The sequence below is a fragment of the Leiobunum rupestre genome, chromosome 2, assembly GCF_980474605.1.
Source record: "Leiobunum rupestre chromosome 2, qqLeiRupe1.1.hap1, whole genome shotgun sequence".
Lineage (NCBI taxonomy): Eukaryota > Metazoa > Arthropoda > Arachnida > Opiliones > Sclerosomatidae > Leiobunum > Leiobunum rupestre.
Window position 1 is genome coordinate 70941018 of NC_143385.1, and position 21904 is coordinate 70962921.

The 21904-nt window shown below is 35.8% G+C and overlaps 1 protein-coding gene across 2 annotated transcripts; it reads right to left on the reverse strand.

Annotated features, from left to right (window-relative positions):
• Positions 1-572: 572 nt before the first annotated feature.
• On the reverse strand, positions 573-17886 carry LOC149958919 (glucose dehydrogenase [FAD, quinone]-like). 2 transcript variants are annotated; one of them, XM_090165089.1, is made up of 9 exons: positions 17711-17886; positions 14746-14948; positions 12336-12525; positions 11055-11308; positions 7182-7661; positions 6725-6902; positions 5487-5580; positions 4454-4570; positions 573-845 (listed from the first exon to the last, which is right to left on the reverse strand). In XM_090165089.1, exons 1-9 carry the CDS (start codon positions 17868-17870, stop codon positions 716-718), a joined length of 1806 nt encoding a protein of 601 aa, XP_090021215.1. In that variant the 5' UTR covers positions 17871-17886; the 3' UTR covers positions 573-715. The 2 variants fall into 2 exon arrangements, with proteins under 2 accessions (XP_090021215.1, XP_090021214.1); XM_090165088.1 differs by having other exon boundaries at positions 5487-5592.
• Between the last annotated feature and the right edge of the window lie 4018 nt (positions 17887-21904).

Below are 21904 nucleotides of genomic sequence, written 5' to 3' on the forward strand. Positions count from 1 at the left end.
GTTTCAGTGGCTGGAATCAACTTTCGGTGACATTGTGAAAACAATGAAAATTTTGGGTATAAACAATATTTGACTCTTAACATTTTATAACATTATTGTACCGTATTATACCGTTGAATTAATAAGTAATAACGACTTAACTATTAATAGCTTACAATGATTCCACGAAGCCGAAAACAGGACTCAAATTTCAAACTGCCGTTATTTAACTAATATTTGAAATCTCGCGCACGTGCCGCGAAGCTTGTCCCACTAAATTGTCTCCCCCCCCCCCTCATCCCTAAACCACCGTCTTCTCCAAAGTTTGAGAGACGCCCGCGAATGCGTTGACGAAGGTACGTGTGAAATATCCAGTAAGCGTTAGCTTTTATTATTCATCTACCACCCAGGTTACTAAATTTTGGAAGGTTAAATTACGCAAGCTTACGGAAGATTAACCTGGTGACATGCTTATGTGCATTATGTTACTTATGGTAGTAAGCAGTTTAACCTGGTGTCCAGCTAATTACTTTTACGGTACTTCCGCTACTACAGCTAGTCAATAAAATAAAATTAGTTCCTTTAAAAGATTTTTTACTCTTTCTTATCAATGAAAATCAATGGTACAGATACCTTTTCAAAAATAACGCGAATGTTATATAAGTTAACATAATAAATAAAATTAATTTGTAAAATTAAATATCGTCGTCGCTTTCAGTCAAAGTTGGATGTCTCGTCAACTTCCGTTCTTGATCAGGTCGGCCGCTTTCTCGGACACGGCTATCGTCGGGGCGTTGATGTTTCCGGCGATTGGTATCGGGAAGATGGACGCGTCCACCACTCGCAGATTGTTGACCCCAATGACCCTGGACAATGTATACAAGAAATAAAATGCAATGTATACAAGAAATAAAATGTAAATTACTGTTCCCAAGAAAAACTCTTATTGAAATCTACCACGCCTAACTATACCGAATTCAATATGTTTCCGAAATATAGCCCAAAAGGCGGATTCGGTTCATTGGGACCTTTTGTTTTGTTTTTTACTTTTGCCCCGAGATATAGCAGGGTACGCAAAAAACGTAATACCTAAACAAAATTGCTACAGGTGTACTAACTGTAAGGTTAGGTTAGGTTAGTCTCTCACTTCCCTAGGTTGGAGCGCTTTTATAAATATATTTATGCTTTGAACTTTTTATTTATATCAAGAATACAATAATTCGAACAATTTCATTTTTAATGTGAATGGTTAAGTTTGTAGCAATTGCTATTTTCTCCATTTTAGCTAACTGGCTCCAATAAGACTATCAACACTTATTTATATAAGAAGTAAACCTATTTTAAAAACGTCTCATAAAAACGAAATTTGATGCACTATAAAAAATAATATAAACGTGCAAAATTGGGCTGTAAACCGCACAATTGGGGTATTTTCGATCGATTGGGACTCAATGTTAAATCGTTTTCGAACGAATGGGATTTCGGTCGAATGGGACCAAAGCCACTGCTCAGAATAATTTGAATCGTCTCCAAGTTATACAAAAGAGATCGTTAAGAAATATTTTTGACTCAACATGGTTGGCCCCGGCTGCTATTTTATTCAAATTAAGCGGTATGCTAAACTTGGAGCAGATTATAAATTATTTATCTCTGAAATTTATACATACCAACGTAAATGGCCCAATAGGAAATCACCTATTTGATAAAAATGTAAAAAATCGTACAACAAGATCGATTGTCGCGTTGAAAATACCTTTTTGTAAAACAACTAAAAATTGAATTCTATCTTTAGTAAGGGTTGCCAAAAATAGAATATAGTCCATCACAATTTAGAAAATATTCAGTCCAAAGCTACTCTTAAAATGAAATTAAATACCATTGTTGTAAATAATAAAAAAAATTAGCTTTATACATGGTCTTGTTATAAAAGACTTTGTTTGGTATTCCATTTTTTCTATTGTTTTAACTTTTTTATTTTATTTTTTGCGTTACAGTGTTAATTGTTTATATTGCTGAATTAATTGTTATGATTGCTTTACAGGGGCCTATAAGTCGCGATAAGACTTGGCCCCAAACCAAACTAATGTAAATCGATTTAAATATCAAATAAAACCGATTTGATTGGATTTGAATGCAATTTTTATAATAAATAAAATGCAGTGTATACAATAAATGAAATGAAATATATATAATAAATAAAATGCAATGTATATAATAAATAAAATGCAATGTATATAATAAAAAATGTACTGCATAATAGAAGTGAGGAGAAGCACATTGTGAAAAAACTAAAACCATTTTAAGTCTTTTAATTTACTGCATAATAAATAAAATGTAATATTATTACGTATAAAATGTATTATTTTTACGTATAAAATGTAATATTATTACGTATAAAATGTATTATTTTTACGTATAAAATGTAATATTATTACGTATAAAATGTATTATTTTTACGTATAAAATGTATTATTTTTACGTATAAAATGTATTATTATTACGTATAAAATGTATTATTTTTACGTATAAAATGTAATATTATTACGTATAAAATGTATTATTTTTACGTATAAAATGTATTATTTTTACGTATAAAATGTATTATTTTTACGTATAAAATGTATTATTATACGTCTCAAGTGTAATATTATTACGTCTCAAGTGTAATATTATTACGTCTGAAGTGCAATATTATTTCGTCTCAAGTGTAATATTATTACGTCTCAAGTGTAATATTATTACGTCTAAAATGTAATATTATTACGTCTAAAATGTAATATTATTACGTCTCAAATGTAATATTATTACGTCTCAAATGTAATATTATTACGTCTCAAATGTAATATTATTACGTCTCAAATGTAATAATATTACGTCTCAAATGTAATATTATTACGTCTCAAATGTAATAATATTACGTCTCAAATGTAATAATATTACGTCTCAAATGTAATAATATTACGTCTCAAATGTAATAATATTACGTCTCAAATGTAATAATATTACGTCTCAAATGTAATAATATTACGTCTCAAATGTAATAATATTACGTCTCAAATGTAATAATATTACGTCTCAAATGTAATAATATTACGTCTCAAATGTAATATTATTACGTCTCAAATGTAATATTATTACGTCTAAAATGTAATATTATTACGTCTCAAATGTAATATTATTACGTCTCAAATGTAATATTATTACGTCTAAAATGTAATATTATTATGCGTTGCCTACGTTATTATAATAACGTAGGCAACGTATTACGTATAAAATATAATATACGAAATATAATATACAGGAGGTTCACTAAAATATGATACAAAGCTAATAACTCAAAATGTGTTTTAGGTAAGAATTTTAATTTTTAAGACTATAAAAGGTGAAGGACGTCATTTAACAATGGAAATTCCAATGACCTTGAACCATTTCTTTAAGGTCAGACCAAAGTATTAAATTAAAGATGGATTCCAATTATAAATGACTTCCCTATCACAATTTATGTATAAATCATTTAAACTCGACGTAATGTGACCAATCGGAACCTAAAAAATTTTATTCCAAACACACGATGATTATAAAGAGAATAGTAATAAAGGCTAATAAATCGAAAACTACAAGTTCTAAGGCATAAAATTTATCATGACAAACTAGTTTTAGTGTGGAAATTCGAAATTTAGTTAACACCCTGTATATTGTGCCATCAACAATGTATTAATTAAAATAAATTTATTTATATTTCGTTAGAATGACCTTGTTGAAACGATTCACGGGAATAGTGACAGAAACATATTATATATTTCCAAGTTTTATTTAATATTTATTTATAATGAGTAATTTATTACATACTAGCTGGGGTACCCGATATTTCCCGGGTAAATAAGGCTATTGGTATAACCAAGGAGAAGGAGCCAATGATGAAACTTCGACATATTGGACACGAAATTAGAACCCTGCCATAATTGTCTCCGCGCATGGCACCGTACCCAATATAACCAACTGGTTAATGACAATATTAACCAATTATGCGTTTATTACATAATAATTTGACTTTTATTATACTGCCTAGTGTCTATAGATGAAGGCTTTAAAAAAAAAGCAATGATTTTAGCTTTTTTCGTGTGTCTAACGAAATAAGAAACTCGGTCTTTTAGCTAAGACCAATGTATAGTATCTTGTTTATAGCGGAAATACCTAATTTTAAATTAATTAAATTAATTAAAGTTGTTTTGCAGACCGTAACCGTCGAAATCCACAGTCAGGGTACCATGAGATAGTATACCAAATGTGGTCGACTTAAGTTGAAAACTGTAGATTCTTATAATAGACAAACATATATATATATATATATATATATATATATATATATATGTAAACAAACATTCATCTTTATATATTAGATATTACCATACCACATATATTTATATGTAACATTTTATTTTAATAATTAACCAGTAGAAATGAATTGACGTACCTGAGATTATTGTCGACAACGGCGTAGGGGTCATCGAGAGTGCCCATCTTGCAGGTACCCATTGGGTGGTAAAGGCCAAAGGTCATGGTGGACGCGAAACATTCCATATATTTGTAGCTATAATGACAATTAGTATTAACAGATGTGTATCAAGTTATTCGTAATACCATAAGTAAAATAGGCCTTTCTATAAAGTAACATTGGACTTCTTTTTCTGATGTTGCTGCTGCGTCACTTGTGACGTATCGATGACGTTTCACTACGAAAGGCCCTGGACAGAAAGGGAAATTCAACGAGGCATTCTGTTTTAAGCATAAACTGAACTGAACTTCTACGTATTTCGTGAGGAATGAGCTACATAAAAACCAATTCAGCAAGCGAAGCTTATTTTATTTATTAGAAAATTAGTAAAAATGTATCTCATTTTCAGAGTAAATGAGCAATCAAGGAATAATTCAGTACAGAGCCTCCTAGTGTCTAAATATACTACTACCAAAGACGATAATATACCACCCAATTTGGTTGCAAATCCAAGCGGAGAGTGAGAGTGTCGTAAGAAGGTTCAGTAGTAAAAATGGCGTTGAAACAATAGCAAGTGCCATACTTATTTTACTATGTTACTTATAGTAATAGGTTAATAAGTTGATCAATTACCCACAACTCTATTTTCATTCACAAATATTTGACCAATTTTTTCGATAGTTTAAACTTTCGATTTGTTTTTGTAAGTTGTGTATCTAGAATTTTAATTAGAGTGGGGTACCGTTGTGTATCTAGAATTTTAATTAGAGTGGGGGGTGGAAACTGTCCACGTTTTATTTAATTACGTTCCCCCCCATCCTTGAGATATAAAGTTAATGTAAAATTACCTCGATCCATTTCGGCTGGGGTTGAGCATAAAAATTAACCCCTTAAATACGCTCTTGTTGTATGTGTCTGCTATCAGTAATTATCCCCGCCAACTGACACACTTATGGAACGTAATTATAGGCTTGTGTTCTGCATATATGAGTAAATACAGATGTTTTCTTACCTGTAAAGAGGATACCGTTCGCATCCGGGAACAACGGTTTCAAAAGGACGAGATCCCAAAGAACGCATCGCAGGCGAATTGCCCATCTCGTAAGCTAAGACCAAGGCTACAAAATTAGCAGGTAATTTCTGTATGAGGTTCTTTAGAAATTTAGAAGTAATAGACGCTTCAATAAAACGCACTTTATTTTAGAAAACTACAATCAATACCACGTCAACTAGGCTCACAATTCACATCTTATGACGTCATGAGAAAAAAACTCCTCGTTGACTCGAGTCGAACCACCTCAACTAGGTTCACAATTCGCATCTTATGACGTCATGAGAAGAAAACTCCTCGTTGACTCGAGTCGAACCACCTCAACTAGGTTCACAATTCGCATCTTATGACGTCATGAGAAGAAAACTCTTCATTGACTCGGGTCGAACCATGCCAACTAGGCACACAATTCGCATCTTATGACGTCATGAGAATAAAAATCCTCATTGACTGATATACAGTTTTGATCTGTTGGTTTGGCTTTATTTACTTCCGCGCAGTCACCGCTTCAATATTTCAAATAGTATCTGAGGCACATTTTTGTTATAGCTAAGATTACAGGTTTCAATTAATTTTTTTTTGGTAAATTGGAAAACATTCCACGTGGATCAATGTAATTCATATTTATGCCACCAGGTTTAACAGAAGCTACGGATGTTGGCATTAGTTACTTTAAAAATCAGTCCTAGCGCGTGTTAGAAGAAGTTTTTTTGAATAGTTCATACTAACTTTAAGCCTTGTTTTTATTTTAAAACCGCGCGACGCAAAAAAAAACAACGTTAGGCCTAACCATAAATGTATTTATTTCCACCACGAATATCGAACTGCATTAGGTAGTCTCTCCTACCTATTGTCCTCAGATAACGTCGTTATTATGAAGTTGATCAATTGCCGCCCGACATAATTTGTTTCTATGGACAACGATTTGAAAATTGGCTATTTTTCATTGCCAAGGCCTAGCGCGAAATTTCATTGCTAAATTTTTAATACAAATACTAGCAGCAAATTCATGACCTAACTGAATTTTTTTGCGTCGCCGCTCGTATTTGTGACCTTCTTGCACTTTAAAAAACCTGCCCTTATTTCTGGTACCGCTTTAAGTCCTAGCGGAAACAACGTCCGGGCTACTTGCATTAATACTCCTTGGTGAATTGCTGAATCGGTTTTATTGAAGCGTTTGTTGGAAACTAAATTCTTACCTTCAGCCAGCGAAGCCAGGTCGTAAGGGTGATCCAGGAAATTGGGATCGATCAAAGGAGGGTCGTAAGGGTCAGCCGTCTGTAATCGAACCGTTCCCTTACTCTTGGGGGTTATCAGGACAGGGTGGAACGAAAATGACTCCTGGTTCAAGTAGGGCAGGAAGTATTTGGTCAACACCTACGGGTAATGTAATTAACGCTAATTAATAGGAGGTTTTCTATTTAGTGACGTGGCCTTGAATGTTTTTATTGCGGGGGGGGGGGGAGGAATTAAAGTTAGTTGATTTTATAAAGTGGAAGGAGCTAAGCCAGAAAATGTTGCCCTTTACGTCATATATTATCTTCCCCAGTCTACAAGCGCGAGCAACGAACATTTGATAGTTCAACATTTATTTATTTTAGTTTATAAAAAGAACTAATGAAGATATTTCAGTCTATCTAGCCTTATAAGGCTTACCTCCAGGTTAAAGTTCATGGCGGACAGCTGAAAGAAATCACTGGGGGGCGAGGATGGGAGGAAGTGGTATTGGATATTGGCAAGGTCCACACTTTGATTGGCGGATTTGGTTCTGACGAACCCGAAAGCTTCGACTCCTCCCAGAACACGGAAAATTCCCGTTCTCTTGTTCAAGAATGGTTTGAGGTCGCTGACCAACTTGGGAATGCTGAAGGCGGTACCTTGGTTGGCCGTGAAATGGAGACCGTTGACCACCGAGTGCTCCATCAGGTTCTCGCCGACGCCTGGCCTGTCTGCCACCACGGAAATGCCCAGGGACTTCAACTGGTCACTGGGACCGACCCCGGACAACATCAGGATTTGGGGACTGTTGATAGCTCCTGCCGCCAAGATGATCTCTGACCTGGCTTGGACGACGTGCGACTGTCCATTAAAGTCGAACTGGACTGCGCTGGCTGTGCGGTTGTCGTCGAATATAATCTGTGTATGAATATGATAAAACCGAATAATTAAAGATGATAGTCTGAATAGAGTACTTGAATTCGAAGTTGTATCTCTGAAATGGAGATAAGTTAAAGCAAGAACCCATAGACGTACCAAGAACAGAGGAAAGGAAATTTTGCTGGATCGCCTACTAATCGATTTTTTTTTAAAAGAGGTGGAGCTATTGAGTCTTCTTCCACTATTGTTACTTGTAAGAAGAAGGCGCGAACCCTTACATATACAGAAAATTAAATATTATTTTTAAGTTGGTTTCAAGTTGGCTTTAAGTTGGCTTTAAGTGTCCTCTATTAAGCGAAATTAGAGTTGGTTTTAAGTGGTTTTTAAGTAGGTTTTTAGTTAGTTTAGGTAGTTCTTAGACCGCTTATTTTATTAGTTACTTAAGTTACTACAGGCGGAAAATATAAAAAGGCGGGGCTTATTTTGAAAATATAGATTAGGAGGCTCCACGACGGGCTAAGGCTATGATTACGTGTTCTTAGTACGTCTATGGGTTCTTGGTTAAAGTTATTAAAAACCATCTATGGTCTAAAATGCAGTTAAATTACGCGAAAAATTATAAAACTCCAAAAAAGCTACATGTAAACCCTAACAAATTTCAAGTAATGACAAAACTTAAGAAATACTCAGAGTATAATACTGAGAATAATATTAAAACGCGAAACTCGGACCAAATAGATCTTGGAGTACAAAAACAAATGAAAATGGAATCAAAATAGCTAGAATTTCCAGTGGTAGACCAGTTTTCGCCCTATTTGGAGGGTATCTGGCTTGCGACTAATCTAACCCTAAACAATAAAAATTTCAAAACGTATTGCGTAGCAACGGAAAGCCGAATAGGGGATATGTGTAATATATTGGTGATTCCCTTATGATCTACAAATAGGGCAAATTCGTTCTACCGCTGAAAATTCTAGCTATTGATATCCATTTAAATTGGTTTTTGAAACGAAGATCTATTTGGACCCAGTTTCACGTTATTTTATTATCGAATATCTTTTGGTCCGAGTATTTTGTAAGTTTTATCATTACTTGAAATTTATTAGGGTTTAGCTTTTTTGGACACTTTTTATTATGGACTTTTCTACTTTTTCGCGTATTTTAATCTCTAAAATGGATTATTAACTGTTCTCTCGAAGCCAAATCGAATACTTGAAATTGAACTTGCAACTCTAAAATGAAGTATAAAGGGTTCTGAAACTTGGAGTTGGAGGTAGTCATTGTGGGGCCGTTTTTTTGCGTAGGTTGTTTACCCCAAAGACCCTGTGGGGTAGTGGAGTGGGTAGTAAGTACTAAGTAGCACAATAAGTAGCACAGAAAGTAGCACAGTAAGTATAGCACTTTCGCCTCGCAGCAAGAGCAACTGAGATCTATCCCAGCAGATGCTGAACAATGACTACTGCGTAGAGTTTACAAGTTAAAGGGGTTTTCTACCGAGTTCTTCAGTTTCCCCTTTCCAAAAAATACTTGTCGGTGTTAACGGTAATAGCATATGTAACATAATTATTCATAAATATGCCACTAGCTCTATTTCTTCACTAACGGTTTGTTTCACAGATATTGCGTCATCCGTACCCTACGTAAGAGTTGACGTCATATTTGACGTCATCGAATCTCAAATGCCTATGCCGTCGTACAATTAGCTCTACGTGTGATAAACCGACGGCCATTATTTTAGTAAACAAACCAGTTTGAACAACCAAGGCTTAGGAGCTAAAATGAACTACAATATACTCTCCACTTTTCAAGTGCTGTTAATGCCAATTAATGAAGTTTTCGGAGACCCAGGTTTTAAAATATATCTTAATTGTCAAATAAAAGAAGCAAGTTTATTGGAAAAAATAGTTTAAATTCAGGTTGAGCTTTTCTGGGGCATCTACAAGGTTAGAGTCTTTGCAGATTCTTTTGAGCCGAGGCCTAACTCTTCAATGCTTGGTATGGATTTTGGTCACGCAATTGGAAATATCCCACTTCGACGATTTATTCCATTTTCGGAAAGCGATCACTGAACCAAACCGTATTGGTCATTTTCCCCAACCTTTTCTTTTTCTAAAATACTCATTATTTAACTTCATCCGCAAAAACCGAGCGAGTTTATGAATTTCAATAAAACTACATTGGGCTGAATAAAATTAGAGGTTTTCCATTGGCTTAAATATATATGTTAGTAGCCAATAGTGTGACTCCCAAAATTACAAGGATGAATAAAAAGATTAGAATCTGACGTAGTTTTTACTGGTTCGTGGTAGATCTTTACCGTTAGTGAAGATTTTTGAATGGAATAAAGGTACAGTGGCATACTTCAGAGGGCTTAAGAAACGGTTCAAAAACGTTAATTCTTTTAAATTTGTTAATTTGTATTTTAGTTAAAGTGTTCACTGTTTTAAAATTATTTTTGGTTAAATCTTTCTGACTTTGAAGCTAGTTTCCACAATAATATAACAGAGTAGGCAGTTTAAAATCTAATTTAAATAATATTCCAATAATGTGAGCTGTAAAAAACCATTTTAAAATTTTGGCATGGGAAAAATCTGTGTGACAAATTTTCGCTTTATAACGGTTATTCGGTTTAATAATAAGGCATTCGGTTCGATTAATCGTTTAAAACCGAATAATATTTTTCTCACTAGTGGTGGCCAGATGGCGCGATTAGGCACAGTGATATTTTCCACCTGAGACTTCCCTTTAATACAACCGGGGACAGACCAAGCTAACCTGTAACTCTGGCTTTGTCGGCTTGACGTGAAGTAGCTCTTTTTTCAACAGATGTCGCTAGCGTCGAAATCAAAACAAGATGCTGAACCTACATTTTGACTCAAAAGGCGGGACATAAAAGTATGCTTCGCGTTGATTGGCTCGTTTGTAAATTTGTCAATATATTTTATATGGGATATATAATTTAGGCTAAAGTTCACTAAGTAAAAGTGGTCTAAATATAATACTCGATAATGGCTCTCTGACGACGTTATTGTTTCGCTATTTTAAATTTTAGCTTCCGTTCCCATTAAAAGATGGCTCCACGCTCTCCACGAAAGTAATTTTTTTCGAAGATTCTGATAGATTCATGGCCATCTCTAATAACAGGGGCCTTTTCATAATACAGGTGGCAATGATAGAGCCGACAGATGCTTTAGGCGTTAAATCCCTGAGCGACTTCAAGAAATAGAGCCAGAATAATCGATCCACTATCACGATACGAGTTGTTTTTAATGGCTTTGATCTACGATAAATATGCTCAGGGACATGTAGAGAAATTCTGGACCCCGTCGCAAATTATCAGGGACCCTTCTGATTGAAACTTCTCCCCCTTTGCATGGCTTTGAATATGATAATTTCATAAGCTTATAAGTTAATGAAGATAAGGTGAATTACCTTGGTAACGAAGGCGTGCTCCAAAACGTCAACGTTGGTGCGGGTACTGGCGACACTCAAGTAACCCTTCGCGGTGCTGCAACGAAACCCGTCGCGCGTCGTTCCTTGCGGAAAGCCGAAGCCCAAGTACTCTCCGGAGTTGATCTTCACCGTCCGGTAGCCCTGCTCTCTGCCAGCTTCCAAGAAAGCCCGAGTTATAGGAGATACGTAAGGTACCGTCTCTACACTCAGTGGACCACCGGTGGAGTGATGAACTGTCGTGGTAATTGTTACAAATTACAATTGCTTAATTAAATGAGCTACGAACCAACTAACACACCCCACCACAAGGACAGCAAGCAGCTAGACTTGAAGACGCGTTATCAACAGAGACTCTGCGAAGAGGCACGTTAATAATAAATTTGAACGTTGGTATGTGGAGGTCCTGGTTCGTGGGAGAGTGCTGACTGCTGAGGCATATCCCAAATTGGACAGACCTCAATTCGACTTTGATAGAAAACTAAAATCTCAAAATGTGTTACATTTGATCCAATTCCATTGTGTAAAATGTAACTTCTTTCCAATTTTATTATTATTTAATTCTAAAAGAATTGGATACAAACTATATGCGTCTTAAATTCATTTGGATAAAAATTTGGACATTGGATCAAATCATTTTCATATGGTGTCAAGCCATTCCAAGTGAACGCATATAATTTACTTGGCTTGGAATAACCAGGCGTCTTATATTCGCGACCGGAAAGAGTCTAGGTGGCGTAACGGAGGTTATGTCTTTGATCTAGCGTCTGCTATGACAAATTAACAAGTCAGAAAAACGTTTCTTCTTAAATAATCTTATCAAAATAAAATTAAGCGATGCAAAAATGCAAGTATCATTTTTTATTAAGTCAAATTTACGAGTAACAATGAGAAAAAAATAATAGCGTCGGCTTTAGCCGCTACCTATCTCGATATCAATGGCAAACCAAAGGGGGCGTAGCGATAGTTTTCGGTCGCGAATTGGATTGAACGTAGAATTAATTCGGGTAGCAAAACTATGGGAAGGCAGAGAACGAAAGTTCGTCTGCTTTTGAGTTTTCGTGGAATTCTTTCACCCACAGAATCGCCATCTATGTTTAAGTTTTGTTAACAAAAATCAGGCTTACTACGCGAGGATAGTAATAGTGACTAATGCTGTATTTCCATATTCATAGGTACCTGAATGTATTATCGGTTTAGATCTCTCCTTGTGTAGGGTGTGGTTGTTGCTCCTCAATTCTAAAGAACACACTAATGACTGACCTCCATCCAGGTAATCCGGGTCAGTTTGATCTTGCGCTTTGAGGAAATAGGGCAGTATGTCTTTCCAAGCCCATCCTTCCATTCCCATCGAGGCCCAAGTGTCGTAGTCAATGGGATTGCCTCGGACGTACAACATAAAATTCAGGGTTGAGCTGCCGCCGAAGACTTTGCCTCTCGGGAACGGACAAGTCTATGAAGAGATTTCTTTGTATAATCGATGGAGTTAATAATAATCAACCAACAAGGAGACTACCCGAGGTGATAATCACCGATTTTGTGGAAACTAGGTGGGTATGTAGACCTTATGGTAACATGAAATTTCACCAAGGGAAAAATTGCAATGGGCATTAGTTTTGCCATGGCAACCGAAAATGTTTTTGACAACACAGTCTGTATATTGTCCCATTGAAAATAAAAATTGATCAATTTTTACATATTTTGATCAAATTGACCAAAATTCATCAAAATATCATAAAATTCATTTCATTTGTCAATTTTGATCTATTTTTTTTTTGGTTTTGAAATTTGAAATTTTTTTAAAATTTTTCACAGGGGGGAGGGACCCTTAGAAGTGCTCAGATTTCCATGTTATTTTCAATGAGAAAATATAAATACTGTGTTGTCAAAAACATTTTCGGTTGCCATGGCAAAAGTAATGCCCATTGCAATTTTTCCCTTGGTGCAATTTTATGTTACGATAAGGTCTACATACCCACCTAGTTTCAACAAAATCGGTGATTATCACCTCGGGTAGTCTCCTCGTAAGATAAGGAACCACAAAGGCCTAAGTCAACTAGACACTTGTGAAGCTAATTACCGATGGCCGAGTTATACTGCGTAGGAGGGTGGTGGCCAGCTCTTCATACCACGCGAGCTCGGGGAAAAACATCCTATTGTTTTAATGCTAGTATTCTAACTGAATCGTTTATCTAAAGCAACGCTCTTAGAAATCTCAGACATGGACGTACAACCGAAATAAGTAGCATATCATTCTTAAGAGTAGTATATTTCGACACTAAAGATCTCGGTGTTGAAATAAATGTAGATTGCATAATAACTGTGAAAATCAGTTCGGTGGTAATTTTATCCAATAGTCATAATTTACCAATAATGTATTTGGCTTAACAGTGAAAATTTGTCGGCAACTACATCATCTCTTTCCATAATTGAACCTTGAACTACGCAATCAAGGTCATTCAAATTATCGTGACCCGTTATGTTTAGAGACCCAGTTCCAATTATGCGCAGTTGGGTTTGAACATATGTAAATTGATCAATAATAAACCGATAAAATAAAGACCAAACTCAAAAAGGTCAAGATGTTAATTGCGTAAAAGATAACACAAATATGCTAATAATTTAGCAAGTACTCGCGTTATAGTGTCGAAGTTTCCAAGTCACACTCATTGCGGAAAAGAGCTTGAAATTAAACAAGAACTCGCGTTATAGTGTCAAAGTGTTCAAGTCAAACTCATTGCGGTGTAAGAGCTTAGAATTAAGCAAGTACTCGCATTATAGTGCCAAACTTTTCAAGTCAAACTCATTGCGGTGTAAGAGCTTTGAATTTAGCAAGTACTCGTGTTACAGTGTCAAAGATTTCAAGTCAAACTCATAGGATGTTAGAGCTTAGGCTATAGAAATTTCATTGAACTCGAACCCTGGATAACAACTGCGGTCAGGTAGGGCTTCGGTTCAGGCTAACGGAGAGGTTCCATGTAGGTCTGGTGCCTCAGCGGAATCGGTTTCCTGCTCTGCGTTATTGGGTCTCCATATATTTGAGCTGCCGTGGCCCTTGCTTTCCCGTCTTTCGAAGCCCACCAGGATGTACGGTTCCAACTGTGCCGGAGGCACTGGGTCGCGGTGTGCCCGTTGTCCAGCCTTTAGATACCGTTTCTAAACGGCATATCACTTCCTTCCTGTGTAGGTTGTGGTTCTGATGGAGATGCTAGACCCTCCTTACTACCACAGCTGATCATTCCTTTACTGCGCCTTTCGCGTGGTTGAGTGGTTTGCGTAAACGTAGTCAGCAGGAGGGTTTTCTTGCTGCCGCTGTCTGTTTCTTCCCCTGTCCGGGCTGTGGACGCTAGCGCAGGACATTCTGATGATATGGGAAGCGAGTAATTACTCTGACCACATGTTGGAAATCTCTCTATTTTCTATACTTTTGAATTAGTTTTTCACTCAAAGGACTATTTTCGCGCTTTTATTTCATCCTCGAAGACCTATTGGTATGAGTTAATTTTATAGTTTCTAAATTCTTCCACGGTTTAGATTTTTGCTCCTTTGCAAGGTGGACATCTCTACCTTTTCTAAGGGGGCTAAAGAAAATGGTCATCCAACCTACCTTAAAATGAGGCACGTGCCTATGAAGTTCCTATACGTTCTAGATTATTAAATACCGTGCGCTCACTCTATTGTTCATTCCATAGCACGCTCGAGATTGAGGTACCGACTTGTATCCCCAGTCGATGCTGCTGCCTTGTAAAGTGATGGCTGCCAGAGGGAATTCGCTCACGTTGGTAGGTTGTCCTCCTGCCTCCAAGACCAACACAGACACGTTCGGGTTTTCAGACAGTCTCAGAGCCATCGGGGAACCGCCACTTCCGCTTCCAACTGGCAATATCATAAAATAAAAATCTTAAAGTGAACTTGAAGTTCTGTACTAGAGGCGTAGCCAGCGAGAGCACAGGATACACGTGTTCCCCCGAATTGTGTCGTTATATGTACAATTTATTTTGTGCCCCCTCCGCTCAAAATCAAAATCCTGGCTACGCTATTGTTCCTAATTGTTATGTATCAACTAATTGTATATCAAGTCAAAAAAGACAATTTTGAAAAAAGCGAGTTGTTAGGGGGACACTTTAGTATAGGTCCTCATCTGAAGTAGAACTCACGAAGATGATTGTAATTGTTCGGACTGTACTACAATATAATATACCTAACTGTGAAGTAGCGCTGTCAAGCGGTATTTACCTAACTGTGATATATAAATGTGAAGTAGCGCCACGAGGCGGTATATAAGTAACTGTGCAATACCACGCACTAGTAATAAGAACATATATAATTGGCGTCTAGCGGTAGCCCACAACCCCATTTTCTATAATTAACGTGGGTGTATAAAGAAATCCCAACTACTGATATCCTACCATAGTATTATCTAAGCAAACATCAACGTCTTTATAAAATCTACTACACTTCATTTATTTATTTTTATATTCACTGAAGTAGGTCCAATTAACTGAATCATATTTCATGAGTACTCCTCTAGTAGGGACCTATATTAAAGTAAATAAATGAAATTCCTGTAGTTTTTATCAACTTCTCGCTCTGGCCGCTACGTGGAGCTGTATGTAGACCGAAAAGACTGAAGAAGGATCTTGCGTAGGTTTAAGCATCTCAGTATGCACCGGTTGGAGACGCGGATCATTAACTTTGTGTCGGAAACAGGACTTATTACTTAACAACGGACATAGGGTCAAAGTGCGCGGCTTTCCACTCGTTTCAATAATAATAATAATGTGGCGTAAGAGTGAGACATCTAGTGTCAGTAGGGTGTTTAAAAAAATGCAAATATCGAAATGTTTTGGTGCACATTGATTTTCTTGTTCATTTTGGTGGGAAAATGACCCAGGAAAATTTTTATGTAAATTCATTAATATTTAGGACTGCCTCAAAGAGGTAAAGTTTTACCATTATAAATAGGGTTTACTATAGTAATAAGTACCGGTACACAGTAAAATAATTGGCAGAAATCCCCACAAAACCAGGTCCTAACTGTTGATTTTCAGCAGTTATGACCTGGTTTAGTGGGGCTTTCTGCCAAATATTTTATTGTGTACCGGTACTTATTTCTATAATAAACCCTGTAAAAACTTAAATAAGTAATAAATATTAAATTTTTCGTAGAAGTAAAGTATTTGAGTGACATAACTGATTTTTGCTTATAAATTGGTTAGTTCATAGCGATAAAACTTTACCTCGTCGAGGCAGTCCTAAATGTTAATGAACAAGAAAATTCATGTGCACCATAACATTTCGATACTTGCATTTTTTTTAACCACCCTAAGTGTCAGGTTTTGGAATCTTTGAGCGCGGATGAATTTAGCTTTACAATCTTTCCGTGTAGCTTTAAAATGAACGTAAAGTATTTAAATATACAAAATAATTTAAAATTAATAGCCTGAGGTGGTTCTCACCGATTTTGTTCAAAGTTGGGGTATTGTTAGACCTAGATTTAACACGAAAAAATCCAAAGGGTCAAGTTACGCTTAGTTTCCGTTTTGTCATCGCAACCAAAAATGTTTCCGACAACTTAAAATGAAAAAAAAAACGTAAAATAACATGTGAAAATTATTACAACGGGTTTTTAAGCCTTAATTTCTTCAAATACATTAATAGCGTCAAGTATTTGACGTTGCGATTGTTGAAACGAGGGACGGACTCGAAGCTGCTAACGACAGGCAAAAATACGGGAACAGTCATGATAAACTAAGAGCTAAATCGACCAAAAAGAGAGAGGCTTAGTCCCTTGTAATATTATTAACCAGAAATTCATGACGCAAAAGCGGAACTATAATTATTTTTATGCGCCATTGTGTCCGCTCGTCCAGCTGACTAATCAGGGGTGAGATATATGTCAAGGCCTCGCCAACGGGGGATACTAGAGGATAGGGACTGGACACCAGTGGCGGAAGTAAGACAACCACCCGTTGGGGGATTGTTGGTCGTCCTCACACGGCCCCCCACAAGGGATTACTAGTCCGGCCTTAACTATAAATCAAAAAGCTTACACTAACAAGGAGACATCCCGAGGTGAAACCCACCGATTTTGTTCAAACTCGGGGGATTGGTAGACCTTCATGTATCATGAAAAATCCTAAAGGGAATTTATTCAATGGGCAACGAAAAATGTTTTTGACACAACAAAATATTAAATTTTCTCATTGAAAATAACATGGGATTCTGATCGATTCCTAGGGCCCCCCTGTGAAAAATTTTAACAAATTTCAAAAATTCTAAAATGCCAAAAATAGAAAAAATAGATAAAATTGACAAAAAAGAAACATCAAAACTGATCAACTTTTGATCAATTTGAGGTCAAAATCCCATGTTACTTTCAATGGAAAAATTTAATATTTTGTGTTGTCAAAAACATTTTTCGTTGCCATGGCAAAACGGTAGCATTTTTCATGATACACGAAGGTCTACCAATCCCCCGAGTTTGAACAAAATCGGTGGGTTACACTTCGGGATGTCTCCTTGTAAATGCTAACTAATAGTTCCATATTCAATCCAGTGATGGCGCCACGCTTCGGTTGTCATGACAGTGTAGAATGGGCTTACACGTATATTTTCTATGAAAATGGGAAACTTACCAATAATGTAATCGTAGACGTCGTTGAAATGATCGGAAACTTGGACAATCTGTACAAGATGTGTTTGCGCGTAAAAGTACCACACGACGACTCCGAGGACGTTGGCAATGGCTGCGAAGGGACTGGTCAGAAATGAAAAAGCCTTATTTAACCAAAACATTTTTAGCACCCTACCACGCTTGCATTCGCGATGAGTTCAAAGCCGATTTTAACGTACTAAAAAAGCTAAAAGTTAAAACAAATACTATTTTTTTTGGTAGATCAAAATTACTCGAAAAATCTAATATCGTTGTTGACAAACGAATTATGAATTTTCCCTAACATCCAATCTGCGCGGGAAAAACCAGTGCTTCGAATTGATTAATGTATATAGCTCTTGATTATTTGAGGCCGAATTTGGGTCATGTTATAGCGATATTACGGGTTACGGATAATTGCCATTTTCAAAATGTAGGCTAGCTGAGTTGAAACGCTGACATAAGCCTAGATTGGATACTGTATTCATATTTTCTGCGTATCTGTAATGATTGTTCGATGTCAGTACAAGTAGCGACACACCAGTTACAAGGATTTATCGCTTGCCATATGTGATTTTTAAGTGTTAAGCCTAATTCAGAAACACACCGGTATTTCGAGGTTCACCGATAATCTACATGGTATTTTTAAATATTATCTTATAGTCCAAGAGCCCATGACAAAATAAGCATGTGATAAGGTACACGGTGGGTCAATATATTTTTAAATTAGGTTAGTGACTTGGAACAAAGAACTGTTTGTCTTATGGGTCAAAGTGTGGGCTTTCGGGAAATACGAACCACGTGACGTCACTTCCGGTGACCTTTAAAATTGATATGACCTGATATTGGTATCATTCGATTGGTTTCAACGTGCTCTTACCAAATATCGACCCACCGTGTACCTTATCACATGCTTATTTTGTCATGGGCTCTTGGACTATTACTGGGTCATTCCATGTCAAATGTCCCGTTTTTGAAAAAAATGCCCCACGGCACCATGCGCGATTTCGACGAAAGTTTACACTTTAGTAATATAAATAGTTTTAGTGGGAAATCCGAATTGTTAGCCCTAAATTCATTGTAGTTTTTAAAATATGATTTTTTTAAACATTTATGTATTAAGTGTTCATTTTCAAAACACCGAAAGTCCCGGTATTTTCGTACAGATAATTCTAAAAGTATTAGAGCTAGTCCTATAAAACTTTTTACGCTATAAACATGGGTAGTAGAGAGTAAGAAGAATAAATTTTATTCAATTTGTTCAATTCGTGTTTAAATTAAAAATTGTTGAAAACGTCGATTTTTACTCGAATGTCGCTAACTGAGGTAAACTAAAAAGGTTTATGTCGCGAAAGTATTAAATCTGAAATAAATATTGATAATTAGAATAAGTAAAATGGACCCAATAAACACAAAAATTGCGTTGAAAAAATTCTAGGAAATTTAGTTTCTGAAATATAGCTACTTTTTTGAAAAACTGCAAAACATGGTAGTGTTTTAGGGGGAATTACGGTATAAAGGACAAAAATATACAGAAAAATAATAGTACCGTTAGAAAGCTGAGATTTCAAGCTACCAAATGCATAAATAAAAAAGATGTATATGAGAGACCTTCAACATACGTTTTACCATCTGAACATATTTCAGGTTTTACTACTGATATTATATTTTGAAACGGCCCCCAACATACGTCTTCTCTTCTTGGCCAATAAAGCTTAAGATCTTTTCTACGAAAGAAAGTAAGAGATACGTCTTTTTCTTCTTCGCAGCATTTTACGATGTTCCCAATGTACCAATCTTCGTCATATGTACATGCAATAAATGTTCCTGGCACTCATTCTTCCCAAGTTAAAACGTCCGCACGGTTCGTGTGGAACAGGACAACTCTTGTCGCAAATTAATCCTCAGATATCCGTTTGATCTCAAGTTCATTTTCATTTATCGGAAGAAAAGCATGGAATTGGTGGGACAGTGAAAAGACTCGTGGCTAAGGTCAGTTTGGAGTCGAAAAAAACAAACCAAATACCAAAACCAGAAGAGATGTATGCCTGGTGCGTTCAAAATGTGACCAATGTTCAATTTATTTACGTCTCTAAAAAAGACGTTGATAAACAAGTGGAAAAATTTGGCCTCAACGAAAGATATATCGGAGTAAAAACAATTCCAGGTACTCGATCGCACCATGCTTTATTGGCCAAGAAGAGAAGACGTATGTTGGGTGCCGTTTCAAAATATAATATCAGTAGTAAAACCTGAAATATGTTCTAAGCAAATTAGGTAACAAGAAAATTTTGCTCCTGAAAGACGTTGGAAAATATTTTTTTTTCATTGTTTTGATCAAAATTTCGCAGATAAAATTTGTATTTCTTGTTTAGTTCCTTAATTATTTAAGTATTTATCCATAGTAACATATGTAACATAATTACTCATAAGTATGCCACTAGCTCTATTACTTCACTAACGGTTTGTTTCACAGATATTGCGTCAGCCGTACCCTACGTAATATTTGACGTCATATTTGATGTAATATTTAACGTCATCGAATCTCAAATGCTGATTATGCCGTCGCTCAATTAGCTCTACTTCTGATAAACTGACGGCCATCATTTTAGTAAACAAACCGATTTGAACAACCAAGGCTTAGGAGCTAAAATGAACTACAGTATACTGTCAAGTGCTGTTAATGCAATTAATAAAGTTTTCGGAGACTGAGGTTCTAAAATAAATTTGCTCTGTCAAATAAAAGAAGCAGCTTTATTGAAAAAATAGTTGAAATTCAGGTTGAGCTTTTCTGGCGCATCTTTTGAGCCTAGGCTTAACTCTTCTAAGCTTGGTATGGGTTTTAAAAGCCCTGGTGGAATATCCCATTCGACGACTTGTTCCATTTTCGGAAAGCGATCAGTTATTGGTCATTTTCCCCAACCTTTTATTTTTCTAAATTACTCATAATTTAACTTCATCCCCACAAACCGAGCGATTTTATAAATTTCAATAAAGCGTCATTGGGCTGACTAAAATTCCGACGCAAAATTCCTTCTCCATTTAGAGGTTTCCATTGGCTTAAATAAATATGTTACTAGCCAATAGTGTGACTCCCAAAATTACTGGTTCGTGGTGAAACAAACCATTAGTGAAGATTTTTGAATGGAATAAAGGGACAGTGGCATACCTATGAGAAATTATGTTACATATGATAGTAATAATAGAACACCCAAAAACCAAACAAAAATAAAAATATTTTGCTCTAAAGTTTTTTGTTCTGTAATAAAATGTAAAATAACATTTGTTTTTAAGATAAAATAGCGTATTTTTTAATGTTGTTTTTTGGGTTGAAGGTCTCTCATATACATCTTTTTTATTTATGCATTTGGTAGCTTGAAATCTCAGCTTTCTAACGGTACTATTATTTTTCTGTATATTTTGGTCCTTTATACCGTAATTCCCACTAAAACACTACCATGTTTTGCAGTTTTTCAAAAAATGGATCGGTTCAAGTAGCTATATTTCAGAAACTGAATTTCCCAGAATTTTTTCAACGCAATTTTCGTGTTTATTGGGTCCATTTTACTTAATATAATTATCATTATTTATTTCAGATTTAATACTTTCGCGCCAGAAACCTTTTTAGTTTACCTCAGTTAGCGACATTCGAGTAAAAATCGACGTTTTCAACAATTTTTAATTAAAACACTAATTGAACAAATTGTATATAATTTCTTCTACTTACTCTCTACTACCCATATTTATAGCGTAAAACGTTTTATAGGACTAACTCTAATACTTTTAGAATTATTTGTAAGAAAATACCGGGACTTTCGGCGTTTTGAAAATGAACACTTAATAGATAAATGTTTAAAAAAATCATATTTTAAAAACTACAATGAATTTAAGCCAAAAAATTTGGATTTCCCACCAAAATTATCTAAATTATTAACGTCGAAATCGCGCATGGTGCCGTGGGGCATTTTTTTCAAAAACGGGACATTTGACATGGAATGACCCTACTCTTTATTTTTTTTATCACGCTGTCCAAGGTTCCAATAAACTGAAGTGTTGTAAATTTTCGCCTGCAATATCTCAGACCAGAGAAATTTGAAAGCGGTCTATACCGAAAGTCAGTTGGTGAATAATTCGTCCCCACAGACCTCTATATTGACTCACTTCCGTCGTCTGTTCC

Coding starts and splice junctions, on each gene's coding strand:
- LOC149958919 (XM_090165088.1), bottom strand. CDS start 17,870: ATGTTTTGGTTAAATAAGGCTTTTTCATTTCTGACCAGTCCCTTCGCA. Junction 11,309..12,335: donor CCCGGATTACCTGGATGGAG/GTCAGTCATTAG, acceptor TTACCACGACAG/TTCATCACTCCACCGGTGGT. Junction 7,662..11,054: donor AGCACGCCTTCGTTACCAAG/GTAATTCACCTT, acceptor ATTCATACACAG/ATTATATTCGACGACAACCG.